The sequence below is a fragment of the Dermacentor albipictus genome, chromosome 4, assembly GCF_038994185.2.
Source record: "Dermacentor albipictus isolate Rhodes 1998 colony chromosome 4, USDA_Dalb.pri_finalv2, whole genome shotgun sequence".
NCBI classification, from domain to species: domain Eukaryota; kingdom Metazoa; phylum Arthropoda; class Arachnida; order Ixodida; family Ixodidae; genus Dermacentor; species Dermacentor albipictus.
Window position 1 is genome coordinate 90,886,240 of NC_091824.1, and position 16,166 is coordinate 90,902,405.

Sequence of the window (16,166 nt, forward strand, 5' to 3'; positions counted from 1 at the left end):
TGTGCAATGATAAAACAGCTGCTTACGTGTTGTTTTAGTAAGAAGTGAACCACAGCGTTAGACGGATAGCTGCTAGCCAGGCGCGTCTTCAAGGTGTCGTGACTGTACAGGAACGATGCCAATCCGAAGCCACTATATTCCGACATTGCCGTGCATACAACAGCGCTGCAGCCCAATATTTCCCTATAGGTGTTGTAGCGAGAAACTCTATGGTACAAGCTACGTGTAACGAGATTACTAAGACGTTCTACTTAATAAAACTTATGTGGAACTATATTAGGAGTAGTACACATTTAACAGTCTCAAGAAAGCTGTACAGAAGGGATAGCCGACGGTGAAGGAGGCATACGTTGCACATAGCTTCCGCAAAGTGAGTCGTACATTTTTTGGGATATATATTCCACTTATTGGCAACTATGTGCAATGAGATACAGAATTCAGCTGTCAGCACCGTGGTTTGTACATCTGTTTGATGTTTCCTTACTTTCTGGTGCCCAAGTATGTTCTACGCTGCCGCTAAAAGGTAACGTGCAGTTGACAGCCGGACGCGCGACCCACTGGGCTACCACGCTAGATTCGTGTTCGGTAGCGTGATACTTTCTAATTCGGCATGGCGTCTCTGAGTGGATGTCGGCGGTCGCCGCAGGCAACACTGTAACGGGAGAACAAGCACGCTTGAAAGAGCTTGCACGAAGATGCTTGGTGATTGGTGCAAGAAAGAGGAAGAGCGAGGATGCATAGAAAAGAAGCGGGGAGATTGACCGGAGATGGTTCTGGTTGGCAACCCTGCACGTAGAGGCAGTAGTACGGGAATGAAAAGAGAAAGAAAGTTTAAAATTAAAAGAGAAAGAGAGACGAGCGCAATTAAAGTACACCTCGCGCGCCATGCAGTGGCATAGCAGGCGGCGTTCTTGAAGTCTATCGTGTAAGCCCGCAGAGCTCACGAACTTGGGCAGAGCACACGTAGCCTTTTGCTGTGATTCCTTTGGAAGTCCTGGCCTAGAACATTTCGTTCTGATATACTGATGTAAGAATTGCGCTTAAGCTACTATAGCCTTCAAAGGGCAATTGCAAACGTCGAGCAATACATACTCCAGGATAATGTATATACTAACGATAGGTAAGCGCTAAAATAAAGAAAATATAATAAAACAATTTGAACACTTAGTGATACGCTGCACGACAGCGAAAGTTATTCTATTATTATCAGCCTTACCTTCATGGACATTGACCTGCTTAACTACGAAACGCAAGATAATAAAGGATATCACCAGAAAAACTAAGGGGTTAGCAATTAATGGACCGCTAGATTTCGAGCGTTTTGAAGCTACAGAAATTCCGACGAAGTTCTTTCTCCCAATTTCGAAGCAACTCAAATTACGCGTGTAGCACTACAGATACCACACTAACGTATTTACAAAACATAACTTCTTGTTCGCCTTTTACTTACATAGTCGCGCAAGTAAATATAGCGCCTGGAAAGCCAGCTCGGCATCAAGAGTGCTCTGCTCGTCGCGTGGTCTCCACAATGCGCACTCAGTGAAGTGCTCCCTTCTAATTTGTGCTTGATCGAGCTGCGACATTCTGGATTAAAGATGAGGCGCTCCACTTGTGTCCAAAGAAGCGTGTAATGCTCCTCCCTCGACTACTTTTAGTATATTTATTTCATTCGCTAGGATACTGACTTTGAATTATTCAAATTGCGACCGACCACTTTGTGCTTCACTGCCATTTGTATGTGTTCCAGCAGGCACTAAAACAAACTCGAGACTGGAGAAAAAAGAGAAATTTGGAAGGTAGCAGCATTTATGAATAACCTTCGAAGCACCCTTGAGAGGGTATGGGGGTGCATCTGGAAAGTTTGTTTTCTGGCGTATAATATTTTGTTTCCTAAATTACCCGGGAAAAGCGGAAAATTGGGCGTTACATTAGCATAATATGGCGGCAGATGCGAAACATCACGCATCATTCATAAACATGACTAGAAGAGTATTATGTGCTGTGAGCATTTTTTTTTACGAGAGACCTAGACTCAACGCACTGACACAGTGCACGCGTTTGAACTCCAAATTCCTTTCTTCTCTCCTTTATTATTTTTTTCTTTATGGTCCAGCCTCACGCTTTAGTGCGACATTGCATACTACACTACATAAAAGTTTTTTTTTTTCTACTAATCAGCTTTTCATTTTTTAGGTTAATTTCCTCACTGATAGTCCCTAGGCTCACATATACATAAAGCCGAGCAACAAGAAGTATATATGCGTCCAACCCCTCCACCCGATCACCCAACTAAATCTGATCTATTGAAAGCTGCGCTGAAGACAAGTACTAATTCATAAAAATATTCTTTTTGTAATGCAGGGAAGTAAAATCCTGCCTTCGCTATTGTATCTGGGGAATGTTCGAATAAATCGTGATAAGAATGTCTTTGCGACACTCTACTGTTGCATGCGGGTGTACAAATTTACGCGTTATGCAATGCGCTGTTACAGACAAACGAAAGCTACGGAACTAAAGGGCTAGGTAGGCTCTTGCTTTTTATGAACTTTACCGTTTCATTGCGAAGGGTCATTATCATAATTGAAATTGTCGCTTATTTGATGCCCGTGAAAACGTAAATTTAAGCCACCTTTGCTGAATGATATTGCAGAATAATACTACAGTAGATGGAGAGTGGAAAAGGGGGGAGGGTGAGAACGCACCGGACAGACACGTCGCTTTTGCTGAGTCACTCATACCAAAGAACCACTGCTGCGAACTTTGATATTAGCTAATGCGTATTTTGCGTCCTTAAAGCTCTTCCTTACCCTATTTTCACAGGTTGTGTTAGGAGCGCGAAGAAAGGGTGGACTGTAATGTGGTTACATTGAACACACCAGCTTGTCAGCTACAAGTGCCTCACGTCACTCACCGCGCCTTGAAAGGGCCATGGATACTGCCTTCTACAAGCGTCTGCTGAAAACTGCAGTACTTCTGCAACTCCTTTTCGGTAAGTATGCACAAGGAACATGGCGTTCGTCGAGGGAAGGAGAAAATGTAAAATAACGACCGTAATGAGAAGGACGTACAGGCAGACTCAGATGCAGCTAGCCCACTTAACGCTCACCTCGTTTCACTGTTTTTCTTAACATGCGTACAGCGAAATATTTACCCTTGCACTCATATCGATCCATATCTGTGCAATATAATTATAGGAGTGCTGTAGTTGACAAAAGCAACGTGTAAAAAAGTACGCATTGGTTTGAAGCGAGGTGCTCAGATACTGCGATGAACAACGCCATGAGGTATCAAATCGGTACGGTGATTAACCGAAGTTGGATTGTTCAGTTCGTTACAGCGTGGCACACAACGACCACACAATGCCGTGTCGTCATTTTATACTTTCCTTTTGTTCGTGTCTTATTTTGTGCTGTAGTGAACCTTGCAATAAATCCTAACGATCTGGCCTAACTTGCTGTGTTGAGTAACGGAGGGTTAAGTCTACGGATAAGATTACAGGAACCTGATCCCGGAGAAGGTGGAGATGGCATCCTACGCCGAAGCCTTTCGATGGAGCTCTTTACTACAAGCAATCGACCGGTGAAACCCGTCGCAAGAGCATTTAGGCTCAGCCTACGGCTCCATCAAGAGTAAATAATAAAAAAATTCATTAGTTGCATTCATACTCCCGTCGTGTTTCGTGTGGCGAAAACAACCTCCTCCACATTTCCAGAGCAGGCCACCACCGTATCGGCAAAATCAGCTAGCGCACGCAAGTCACCTATAGCAACCTGCAATATGAGCAGCGGGTGCTCATCAACTAAAACAAAACAGTCACACACAAAAAAGGGCGAGGGGGAGCCGAGACCGTAAACACAGTAGAAGAAAATAGTTTTATAAAGCCGAAGCATCCGGGCGAGCAAACGAACACGACCGGCAGAAGATGGGGCACTGTCAAATTGAGTTTCCTTCGTCGACTAACGAACCACTACTGCTTCTACGCGCATTAAGATAAGCCAGTCTTGTGAGGGCAGAAGTTCGTTTCGGCGAGGTACCCACCATAAAGTTATACATACCTGATCGAGTCGGCCGCGTTCCAGACGACCGTATTCCGTACAGTAACAAAAGCAACCGTCGCATTCACCGCATAACTCTGGTGCATGGGAGTGCGCGCACACAGTGAAAAGATCGTAGAGCAAAGATGACTCTCTGCGAGGCAAACCTTCCTCCAAGAAAGCGAGGGTCCCCGGTCTGGTCTTCGAATGCATTATTCAGACGCTTCCAGCACTGAGCGGAGATTTTTTCGATCGGCCCTCCCGCATTTTGGATGGGGACTTGATTCTTTCAGCGAGGGACGAAACAAAAGTGACGGGCAGAAAAAAAAAACAGCCAAATAAAATATTGGAATAGCTAAACCCAGTATAGCCGGCCTCTGAATTACGACCGCGTGCGCCGAATTCCAACGAAGTGTGCGCTGGCTCTCCGAGTATGCCGCACTATATAATGGCTACTTTCTCTCTCTTTGCTCTTTCTTCGTCACCTGACGGTGAGCTTTAAAGGCATGCGGCGTTGGTCGCGTTGCACCATGTGGTGACGCATGCGCACTCTTTCAAGCGCAAGCGTTGTGTTAAAAATGGTTTGCGTCTGTTCAGAATATCTGTACACGTGACAAGATTTCTTTTTTTGAACTCTTTGTGTTCTTTTGGGATTAATGTTACCTGCAGTATTGTTTTCCCACTGCCACATTCTATTCATCGCCGTTGTATTACTTCAGCCTTCGTGATCTCTCATCTTGTTCTCTCTTTCCACTTAGCTTCCATTTTTCATACATCTACAGCTTCTGCTTCTATCCCCTGCTTCCTAATGAGTATAGACGCGCCTAGTGCCGCTTTCGGTAGCAGTGGGCAGCCTGCGCCCCCCTCCTTATTTACATTGTATATGTATCTTCATATGGAATAATAATAATAATAATAATAATAATAATAATAATAATAATAATAATAATAATAATAATAATGTTCACTACGTAAGGTTCCGTTCACATGCCTAAGGACCCAACCACATCGAGCTACAATTTGGCTCACATGTCGCACGGACAACCGACAATCAGGTGTCCTATCGCACAAAAGCAACAATAATTGCTAGGCAAATGTTTTCATCACCTATACCTGCAATTACTGCTGTAAGAGCGGCTGACTCCGCGTTGTTTGCGCGCAGGGTGTAATTGTCGTCCAACATAAAATTGGTCCTGAACCATCTCATCGAAGCATCACATGAAATAATTTCGAAATTGAATGAGTGGAAGCTGGCTATCTTAGCGTTTACGGTCATCATGTAAGCACTAGCCTTAATTCAGAATTGACGGCGCTTTTTTTTTCTTATTCGTTCCCGCAAGACGACGCAATACAATCCTTAATAAATAGTACAAGGAGAATGTACGTGCGAGTTTAGCCGGTTTAAAACAATGCAGCCTTTTTTTTTGGCAGGACAACAAATGTGACAAGAGTCAACCATTCTGCGACAATGGTATTGACTCATTATGACTCATATTTCACAGTAATCTAATTTCTTAAACAGAACATTAGTCTGCGACTCCAGACCAATCAGTCGTATTTTCTCATAGGCAAGAATGTTTGGAGCCGCGCGCAAGCCTAGCACGTGTTCTTAGATAAACAAAGAAGCGAACGACGTAACCCTTTTATTATAAGAAAAAAGAAATCATTGACTTTCATGAGGAGGGGGGGGGTGGGGGGAGGGGAAGCCCTGTAACAATAAAGCGCGCCACGCCGACTGGCCACTTGGCTTCCTGCGTGTCAACAAATGTATCTATCTCTTTCTCAGCGGCGACCGTGTTACTAGCGTCTCTAAGACCGCGCGGACAGGAACAAACTCCATGTCAATTGACCATTTGAAGAAGCGCGAATGCGGAGAGAAAAGCAAAAGCAATGCCACTGGGGGACGCACACAAAGTTATGTGGCAAGTCTACAGCCAGGCGACGTCAAATCTGGGCCGGGCTTTTCGTCGCTCAAGGCACCCGAAGAAAGGCGACCGGCGTTGCCATCAGAGCAGCTGGAGTGGGGGAGTGCCTTTATTCACATGTTGCAAAGACGACGGTGATGCAAATGTTTATTCAAAAAGGATGGATCGCGAGGGCCTATAAAGGAATGAAGGAAAGAACCGCACTTGTTTTATCACATCGTGGAGTCTAAATTGACTCCCCTACATAGGCGCATCAACCGGGGGGCCAGGGGAGGAGGGGCACTTGCCTACCCCCCTCTCCGAAGTGGGGGTCAAAGTAGGCTAATTAGGAGCAAAGTAGGGGTCAAAGCATGTTCATATTTGCCTGTGCTCGCATGACACCATACTTGTCATAAGCACGTCTGCCAGAGGGGGGGGGGGGGTGTAGCATGCACCCCCCTTCAATCAGGAGTGAACGGGCAAAGTATGTCATTTTCAACCTCCCCTCCCCCCATACACTCACTTTTGAAAGCAGGCGTTGGCGGCTACACACTGATAAATCCAACAAAACAAGAGCTGATGCCAAATTTTCTCTCAGAATTGCGACCTGAAAAGTACTATTTTTTTTATTACGTATTTCCTACTTAGGCAGTTGGATTGTCTTTCGGGCCTCGCCGCAACCTACTGTAGCACATGGCGCTCGGATGGCCGTACTAAGCCGTTAAGGGTTACGGTACTTCGCTGTTCGTGCCGCCTGCTGGATGCGCCTTGCGAGGCTGCATTGCTGACGGAGCTGTCGCTGCAGCAGTCCAAAACAAGTTTAGTCTACCATGCCTTGCATCATCCGTGTATCCGTGTATCCACATCATCCATGTATCCGTCAAACCTAACAATCTTCGGAAAACACGGAGAAGGCGGGAGGTAGAAATTCAAGACGAACAAAACCAGAACGAGGTGGAAGCTTTCACCTCGTTCTCGTTTTTTTCATCGTCTAACCATCTTTGAAAACCCAAAATCATATTAGCTTCATTTCTTATATTTTACGGGTATTTAATCAATATTGCCTTTTTAGCGATTTTGGCGCTAGAGCAATGGTAACTTTCTTGTCTGTTTATGACAAAGTTTTCTATTTAGCAATCAGCTACTTTCTTTAGTGACTTGAACGAACAACTGGCGATATTTTAACGACTTATAAGCTAGAAAAGTTGCTTCCGAAATGGCCTTCTAGCACGCCGTTTATTATTCAAAAGCTACATGTAAGCGACCGAAGCTCGCCGCATGGTACTAGGCTACGTGGCCATGATGAAACAATGGTTGCCTTCACATTGGTAGTCGTCGAACTGTTGTTGTGCTTCACAGCAGAGTGGTCATCATGGCCATCACGATGTGTTCGCAAAATTGACGTCTCTTTACAATTTAGAAACTTATCTGAATGCATTGGAACGCTGCGCGTTCAGCGGTGTCATCAATGCATTCGATTACTGGACGTGCGAAAGTGTGTCAGCACTGTAATTAGCCAAAACCAAATGGATTAAATGCTATCTGTGTTCAGATGTATAACGCAGAAGGTGAATAAGATATATTGACTTCATAAAAAAGGCTTAGATATCTGAACGTCTGGGTTCGCTCACGCGCCTCTGAACAAATACGAGCTTCCGTTTCTCACGGGTTTAGGACCAATCAGTACTTCAGGATGGTTTTCAGGTACATCAGGGGCAAAAATGTAGTATTTTATTTCTTTAAAGCTCAGGCAACTGTCATTGCCGTGTTAACAACATTCCGCTAAGCGCGTACTGCAGAATTTAGTTCTCCTTCCACAAACGTTGAGAGCCACAAATAATTTATGGATTATGTAGAATAAGTGCATTTAATGCTTGGGAAACTGCGCTACTTGTGTTCTTTTGAATCGTGTTGTATTTGTAACCTTCCAGTCTAAAGGCAACGAAACAGTTAAACTGTCATACTACGTTATCTAAATAATATAGGGGGGCGAATATCGACTTATTTGAATACGAATTGAATACAAATAGCATGCGCATCAAATATCGAATCGAATGTCGAATAGACAAACGCAGGCAGACATATTTGAAGCATGAATATTTATTTCGGTATAATCGGGTAACACGATTGTGCTGTACACAGATTTAACTATCACGCACAATTAGAATTGTTTTAAGCAGAAGATCAATTCAACCGTCATGAAAATAACTCCACGGACAGCCGCTTGACACTTTTAGAGCCTGGCCGCAAACAAGCGTTCCAAGAATGGCAGGCTGCTTTCCAAAAAACGCTAAATAAATAGTTGCTGAAGAAATATCAGGAGGTATGGAAAAGGAAAAGAAAAAGCTAACGAAGTCTTTGCGTGCCATAGACACAAAAAGTGACTATTACAATGAAAACAACACTGGTTGTATCGGTAGTGATAAAACTGCTACATGACTAGGCTGCAACAAAGACTAATTCGCAGACTAGAATAAAAAAATAACCGGTTGTCTTGCAATGCGCGAAAAGAAGGGTATCCGAGGGGCCTGATTTCGTAAGGGCACCATTTTTGTAAGAACGCTTGCACATATGTATTTGTTAGTCCCAACCATATTTAGCCATGATATAATGGAAAAATAGGAACCATAAAGGAAATTATTTGTAGTTATTGATTGAAGTAAAAATTAGAAGCTAAAAGGAAATGGAGGAAAAAAGAACAACTTGCTCCATATGGGAGCTGAAGCCACAACATGCGCATTACCGCAATGAAATACGAATTTTGCTACGGCGATGGCTGTTCCCAGATCCAGCTTCTTGGGTATTTATGTATGTATACAAGTTCTAACCTGGGCAGTGTTAATCAGAGCCACACTTCCACCCCAACACTGAAAACAATGCTAGGATTACCGATTTTGTTTCTGCGTTGCTTCGAAAACTTCGCCGTTGTTTTACTAAATCTGCGACATCTTTGTTCACCAGGTGGAGGAAAGTAACCCGACTTGAACAGTCGGTTGTTGCGAAATATTTGGTTAGTTTCGATATTCCAAAATACCGTATAGTCCACTTTCAAATGTAAATAAAATATTACACACCAGCTATTCATCAATATTCGCCCGCCCTATAGTAAACACATCAGTAAAGTTAAAGCCATCTGTACCCTGCTGCTAAATTTACTGCAGTGCTTCACCTGCACGGACATTAGACCAACATTAAACGTCTAGGTAAATGATTTGCTTCACGTTAGCTTATACTACAGTGTTCCAAAACACCTACGTTCTTATATTCCACTTGACAGTTCTAGAGAAAATATTAGTGACTATTTGTCTCACTTGGGAGACAAGCTTCAGAAAATTTTAACAACACTGGACTGTGATTCTTCATCAATTTTGATTTACAACCAGATCTGTCAATGACAAACATAACTTTCACTGACGCATTTTCAGGCTTTTTTATTACAATGGTAATCGGGTAGTCCGCAAGGGAGGCGATCTCTACAGACGTGCCACCTGGGCCCCCTCTGAATATGCTCCGTCCAGTCATCAACATGAACTTCTGTATAATCTCCAATGAATATTTTACGATAGGTTAACGTGTCATTAGCACGTTAAACTAAAGAACGTGTAATTGTTTATTGGTCAGTGGCCACTAAAGCGGCATTTAACCAACACGCTCAGCTGCGCTGTGCGCCGGCTTGCTCCGCTTTCTTGGCAAGAGCGCTCCGTGTCAAGAGAGAGAGGGAGAGAGATGTAAATGAGGCAAAGGCAGGGAGGTTAACCAAAGCTAAAACCTCCGGTTTGCTACCCTGCACTAGGGGAAGGGAAAGGAGCAGTAAATACGGAAAGGAGAGCGGCGACAAAAATAAAAGCGTGAAAAAAAAGAAATGAAAAAAGGACAGAATGGGATCATTATAGTCTTTCTAATAGGCCACTATCACGTAAAAAGGTCAACAAAGCCTTGACCGACTTTCGGTGCGACGATAGTTCATGTCCGCATTCCAAGACTGACTGGTTTGAAAGTGGCCTGTCGTCAAGGCGTGTCAACGCGGTCGCTAGTGACAGCCGGTGCGCGCTGTATCGAGGACAGTGGCAAAGTACATGTTAAGGACTCCTCGCGCCGCAGTGACAGCAAGCCGCGCTCTCGTCCATACCGACACGGACGGCAAAATATCTTGTGTAAGCGACACCAAGCCACAGTCGGAAAAGCACTGCTGTCTCGAGTCGAGCGAGTTCTGATGGGGGTCAAAGTCGAAGGGACGGATCCAGTCGCTTACATAGACGTGTGCGCTTCAAGCTTGGTGCGTTCTCTAAGCTTTTGGTGGCTTCATTTGCAAGCACACGGATTCTCATTGCAGCGTCTGTTCTTGAGAATAAAATGGAGACTTGCAAGCCCTGCTCATGTGCAGATCGGGCTGCTGAGTCGGCAGGTTCATTGTCCATTATGCCACAGTGGTTCGAAATCCACTGTAACGTAATGTCGTGTCCTTGCTCGACGAGGTGGTGAAGCAGCTGTCTGATTTCTAGAACGTCATGCTTTGTAGTAAAGCATACGAAAAACGAGCATGTACTGTAGAAGTCAAATGGAAAATTATGTACCGGGTTACTACAGCAATAAATTGACTACCTGCTCAATAAACATGAATATGTACTACAGCAGTCAAATGAGAAAAAGGATTACATATATAGAGATGAGGCACGTCTTTGTTACCAGGCGACACCTTGCTATGCGGAGCATGCGCATAGCGGGCCTTTGTGGAACCTATTGCAAGGAATGTTTCCTGCTCCAATCCGCTATATACTTTGCAAAGTCCGGTCGCGCACGCACTCTCTTGGAAAGTTTTGATAGGGACTGCCCATCCAGTCGATCTGAAACCTCCCCGCATCCACCGTCCTTTTTTTGTTTTTCTCACGCTATTAATAACTCCAAACCGTGGCTGCCTCCAATTGCCACGGCGCCGTTGAAAGGGAGCAAGGCCAATCAAGCGCACGCGGCAAGCGAGAAGAAGCGAGCCGCTGGAACGGAACGAAGTCGTCGTCACATTTCTCCCAGTGAAAAGTTAAAGAAAGAGAGAAGAAATAAATGACGCAAGTGGTCGTTTCCCTCGTAGTCCGTCGCCTGTGCGTCAGGCTGCTTTATGTTCCGGCCTTTTGAAGGAAGCACACTTGAAGACGTCCCGGTGTTTGAGCGCGCGGTCACGATGAACCTCCGGTGTAAACAGGAGGCACATCGTTTTCTCGAACGCCCGACAAGCTTCCGACCCTCGAAAGTTTTCTCAGAGATCGGGAAACGTTGAAAGCAGGCAAGGAGTTACGGCCAAACCTTTGCGGTACAGTAAAGCGGGTGGGCGTTGTTATCGCGAAGGAAAAGGTTTGAAGCCTCCCGCATGTGCAGGAAATGCTGAATTAGCCGCGAGCTGCAACCTGATTTGAGAATATTGCGTTATTCCTAGCGCACTCAGGCACGACGCGTGATAAGTGGAACAACGTTCTGCTGTTGATAACGCCCTTCCAGCAGCACTTGCGCGTAATGGTTTCATATCTCAAATCCTGCTTCCAAACGGCGCGCTGGATCATTGGGCATTCACATACATACATACATACATACATACATACATACATACATACATACATACATACATACATACATACATACATACATACATACATACATACATACATACATACATACATACATACATACATACATACATACATACATACATACATACATACATACATACGTACATACGTACATACATACATACATACATACATACATACATACATACGTACGTACGTACGTACGTACGTACGTACGTACATACATACATACATACATACATACATACATACATACATACATACATACATACATACATACATACATACATACATACATACATACATACATACATACATACATACATACATACATACATACATACATACATACATACATACATACATACATACATACATACATACATACATACATACATACATACATACATACATACATACATACATACATACATACATACATACATACATACATACATACATACATACATACATACATACATACATACATACATACATACATACATACATACATACATACATACATACATACATACATACATACATACCTTGCTGGTGAAGCAGCGCACTGACACGGACACAGTGAAGACAAACAGAAAAAGACGACACTCGCTGCTCTTAACTCTTTAACTTCCTTCTTGGCTTCACACCACTACGTGAATATACTGGCACTCCGAAGAATGCTGAGCACACGCAGTGCCAGCGACAACTTTTTTGTCCGCTGTAGAACCGAAACATGTGAGTATCCGCAAAGCTTAAAACGCGCGAGCCAGCTTTATTGCGGAGTCAGTCGTCCATTGAGAGATTTCCCTGTCGCGTACTGCTGGCATCAGCAGTTTCCAGAGTAGAAAAGGCCTTTTAGAACATAATCAAACTTAAGCGTGTGCTTTTGGGTAGAGTGCACCTTGTCTCGGGTATATTAACAACTAATTGTACTATTCAAAACATTTGTTTCGCAGTGCGCCAGCGATTGTTGGATCCTTTATTAGAACCTGCATTTTTGTCCCTTTGCAAGCATATATTCTCGAATATCTTAAGAATAATTAACTGGAATGTCCGTGTTTAAGCAGCAATGGAAACGTAGAGCTCAATGTGTTCTATTATGAACGATATCATTATTTAAGAAAACTTAATGCCACCTCAAATCATTGAATCAGCTGCTTCTCTGAACTGTCTACATGTTGCGCTGTGGGTTCCAAACGCCCTTCGCTGATGTATTGCGCACATTATAAACAATGGGGGAAAATGTACCGGACAGTAAACTGCCTCTCAAAAGAACCTATAAACAAAGCTATAGCGCTTACAAAGCCATTCCTATAGGACATGGAAGTGTCCCGACGGAAGATATTGCAAGTTTTCGGTTTGTAGCTGTGATACGCAGCCCGATCTTATTTATAGCCGAAGGTTCCCTTGTAGGCGTCGATGGCCATTTACTAGGTCAGTAGGATTTCCTGCCTTTGTTGCTTTCTTCCTCGTCTTTCTTTAGTTCAGCGAAACCACTGCGTCCTAGCAATAGCAGACACGGACTACTCATAAACCGTAATGTATGAAAGACGTTCGTGATAATCCAAGGCTACAAAAGAAACATGAGGAACGAGTAGAGCTGCATTAGGGGCCAGTTATACAATGTCTTGGAGAAAGACGCCGTTATGCACAGGAACTGAACACCACTCCACACAGAGCGCCTACTGGCTACTGCGCTTTTCAAACGATTTCCTAAAAGATTTATACTAACGTGTTAACAAAATTATCGCGTGAAGACACACTATCACAAGTACTGTGCACATGAGAATTCCTTTTGCAACCCCAAGACCATTCACCTAAAAGATGAGCATTTATTTTGGCTACGCTCCCTGCACGATTTTAATTTTTTAAGACATAATTATTGATGGCATGCACTAACTTTATCTGCGTGAATTTTGAGCACACCTGTTGGATGTATCTAATGAAAGGAGAAAGAGCAATAATGAGATAAGATTACATGCACTCAAAGCTTGTTAAAAGAGGCGTACCGTGTATTTGCCTCATGCAAAATATAAGCAAATATTGTTTCCAAAAGGCTGAGCAAAGTCTGAACATCCAGATTAAAGGACTGAAAAATAGTCAGTTCCCCGACAGCCTGATTGCACCAATAGAGGACAAACTGTTAAGGACAATGACCGGCAAGACAAAAAGTGGAAGACAATGATTCAGGTTACGGCAGAGCAAGACCTATAGTACTGCCGTACATACATAAACTTGCCCGCAAGGTAGAAAAGTTCGCAAATGCTCAAAAAGTTGTAGTAGTGTTCTCTGTCCAGGACAAGCTGATTGAAAAGTCTATTCCACAGTTCGAGAAAACAACTATATCATCAAATGTGCATGACAGAATGGAAATAATTATAGGTTAAGAACACGCCATGGCAAATGTACGTTCAGGAACCCTATCAAAATCAAGTGCTTATCGTTTATCTCATATGTTCTTGGGCATGCAAGAGAAATGCGCGTTTCCCCTGTACTCCTCTCCGTCTACACATGATCACTTTGTTAACACGACAGTATAAATATGTTTCAATAACTCGTCTGAAATAAACAGTTGCTAGTTCGCGCCCTATGTGGTGTGGGCTTCGTCCTGTTCTAACCCTGTGAATAACAGCGCGTTTATCCAAGACAATCAGCAAAGAGAATTTCGAAAACGCGCATAAAAATATTTTCCAGTCATTGCGCAACTATTCCGCTGTTCTTGCTCTTTATACGCACCATCCTTTCATCCCCCTCCCCTCCCCCCTCCCAAAAGAAAGACGCACTCCACTATAGCGTAACCATCGCGGTGTCCCTCAGGGTTGTAGCACGCAGTCGCCTCGTTTGAGTTCCACGCCAAACTTGTCACGCAGGCCATTCGCACGGCGTAATAACCAGCCACACCTATCTACGCATCATAAGGGCCGCAAGGGTGTGAAGAGGGCCACAAATATCCCGTTAAGCCTTCCATCTCTCCAAATAGCGGAGGAAAGTAAGGGACGTGCGCCATGACCATTCATTACGCTGGGCGCATATCCTGACACCTTAGCGCAGTCGTGCAAGAAGAAGCAAGATATATGAGTGCAGCCCAGAAAAAAAAATGTCTACGAACTAAAGGAAAAAATAGTCGTCCATACTGAAGTACCAGAAGCTTTCGTGAAGCTTCCTCCAAGACCTTGCTCACTTCTGCGAAACTTATTCGCTCTTAGTGGTGTAGAAACAAAAAACCAAAAGCTTAGTTTTGCCATGTACATGTATATTTTTTGTTGGCTTTTTGCTTTGCTGTGAGAAAGTTTGGTCTCGTGCTAATCGTCATTATGCGACCTCAGACGCATTATAATACCATCGCGTTACGGAAGGTAGCGCGATGGTATTACACCACAATTGCGTTCGTTGAGCTCACATAACGCACTGCCGTGATTAGTAGTGGGAATCCCCTGTTGGCCAGTTTATTCACACGCCTCCACTGAGTCCAACAATCTTCATGGGAAGGCCGTAAGGAAAGAAATAAACTGCGCGCTTGAACATAAATCTCCCCGTGGTGAATCTTCCGCAAGATTCAAGCATTCAGTCAGTTCATGCTCTTCGTGTTTGTTGTACGCTCTTAAGCCGATAGCTTTAGCTCTGTGGTGTTCAGTCTTCGTTGCTGGGTCGCACTTTGTTCTCATTGGCGTTAGTTCCGGTATTCCACGGGCAACAAATATTTTAACGGGATACCGTTAAGGTCCCCGTGTCCCAGGAAATCCGGTTTCGGTGTCGGCGTCGGCACCGGCATAGTTGTCCATGAGCGAAAATTGTCGTATATATTTAGGTATATGTATATGCAACGCATTTCTATTTGACATGCGGTATATGCGTGTTATATTGACACCCCATCCTTTCACTAACGTTGCTCATATTTTGTCTTAGATTCTTGGCAATGCTATTCCTTGGAATTTTGAAAATGGCAGCCCACAAATGTCATGAAACAAAACAGCGGCAGCGCATGCCTTCTGTGTTAAATATTCTCAGGATTAAATGTTAAAAATGCGATTCAATAGCATAAACCTGATAATGATGTAACTTCTTTGGCTCAGCTGTGCACTACCTCAGGGATCGGCCCAGGAAAGAGGCCGCGTTTCCACTAGAAAGCTTGCCTTCGGGCATAGCGTTCGCCGCCAGCGTTTCCAAGTATACATTACGGTTACATAAATTGAAGTTGTCAGGAAGCGTGAGAAGCACTCAAATATCTTCGAATGCTATCGCGTTCCACCCTAAAAGGCGAACCTTAATCGCCCTCCAATTATCTTAAAGCGCCGCTTTGTTTGCCTCTTCCCCCTCCCTCTTTTCGGGTTCTGCCTGCTCACTGCTGTCTCGCATGGTTGCCCCCAGCACCGGAAATCGCGCTGAACAAGCACTGGATATGTCGTAAACCAAGGAGGCCTGGGACGGCAGGTGATGCACGTTAGTGCGCACGCGAGCTCCGACATAAACACACCTTCGTTTTACCGCTTTCGCTACGTCGTTGTCACTTGTGTTGCCGTATCATCATCATGCCGGCATCGGCGAACCGCCGCCGCCATCACTCCGACATTGTCGTTCCGTTGTCCGCATGTCATCGTCGCCTCGCCGTCGGGGTCGTTTTATCGTCGTCGTTCTGTCGTGCAGTT

The 16,166-nt window shown here is 44.1% G+C and overlaps 1 protein-coding gene across 7 annotated transcripts in view; it reads left to right on the plus strand.

Moving 5' to 3' along the window:
- Positions 1 to 16,166, plus strand: part of LOC135917655 (uncharacterized) — a 597,391-nt gene that overhangs the window by 444,179 nt on the left and 137,046 nt on the right. For all 7 annotated transcript variants that reach the window (XM_065451225.2, XM_065451224.2, XM_070537235.1 and 4 more), the window contains one exon: positions 2,821 to 2,989. In XM_065451225.2, coding sequence (XP_065307297.1) covers positions 2,929 to 2,989 — 61 coding nt within the window. In that variant the 5' untranslated portion in view covers positions 2,821 to 2,928. The remainder of the gene's footprint in view (positions 1 to 2,820; positions 2,990 to 16,166) is intronic.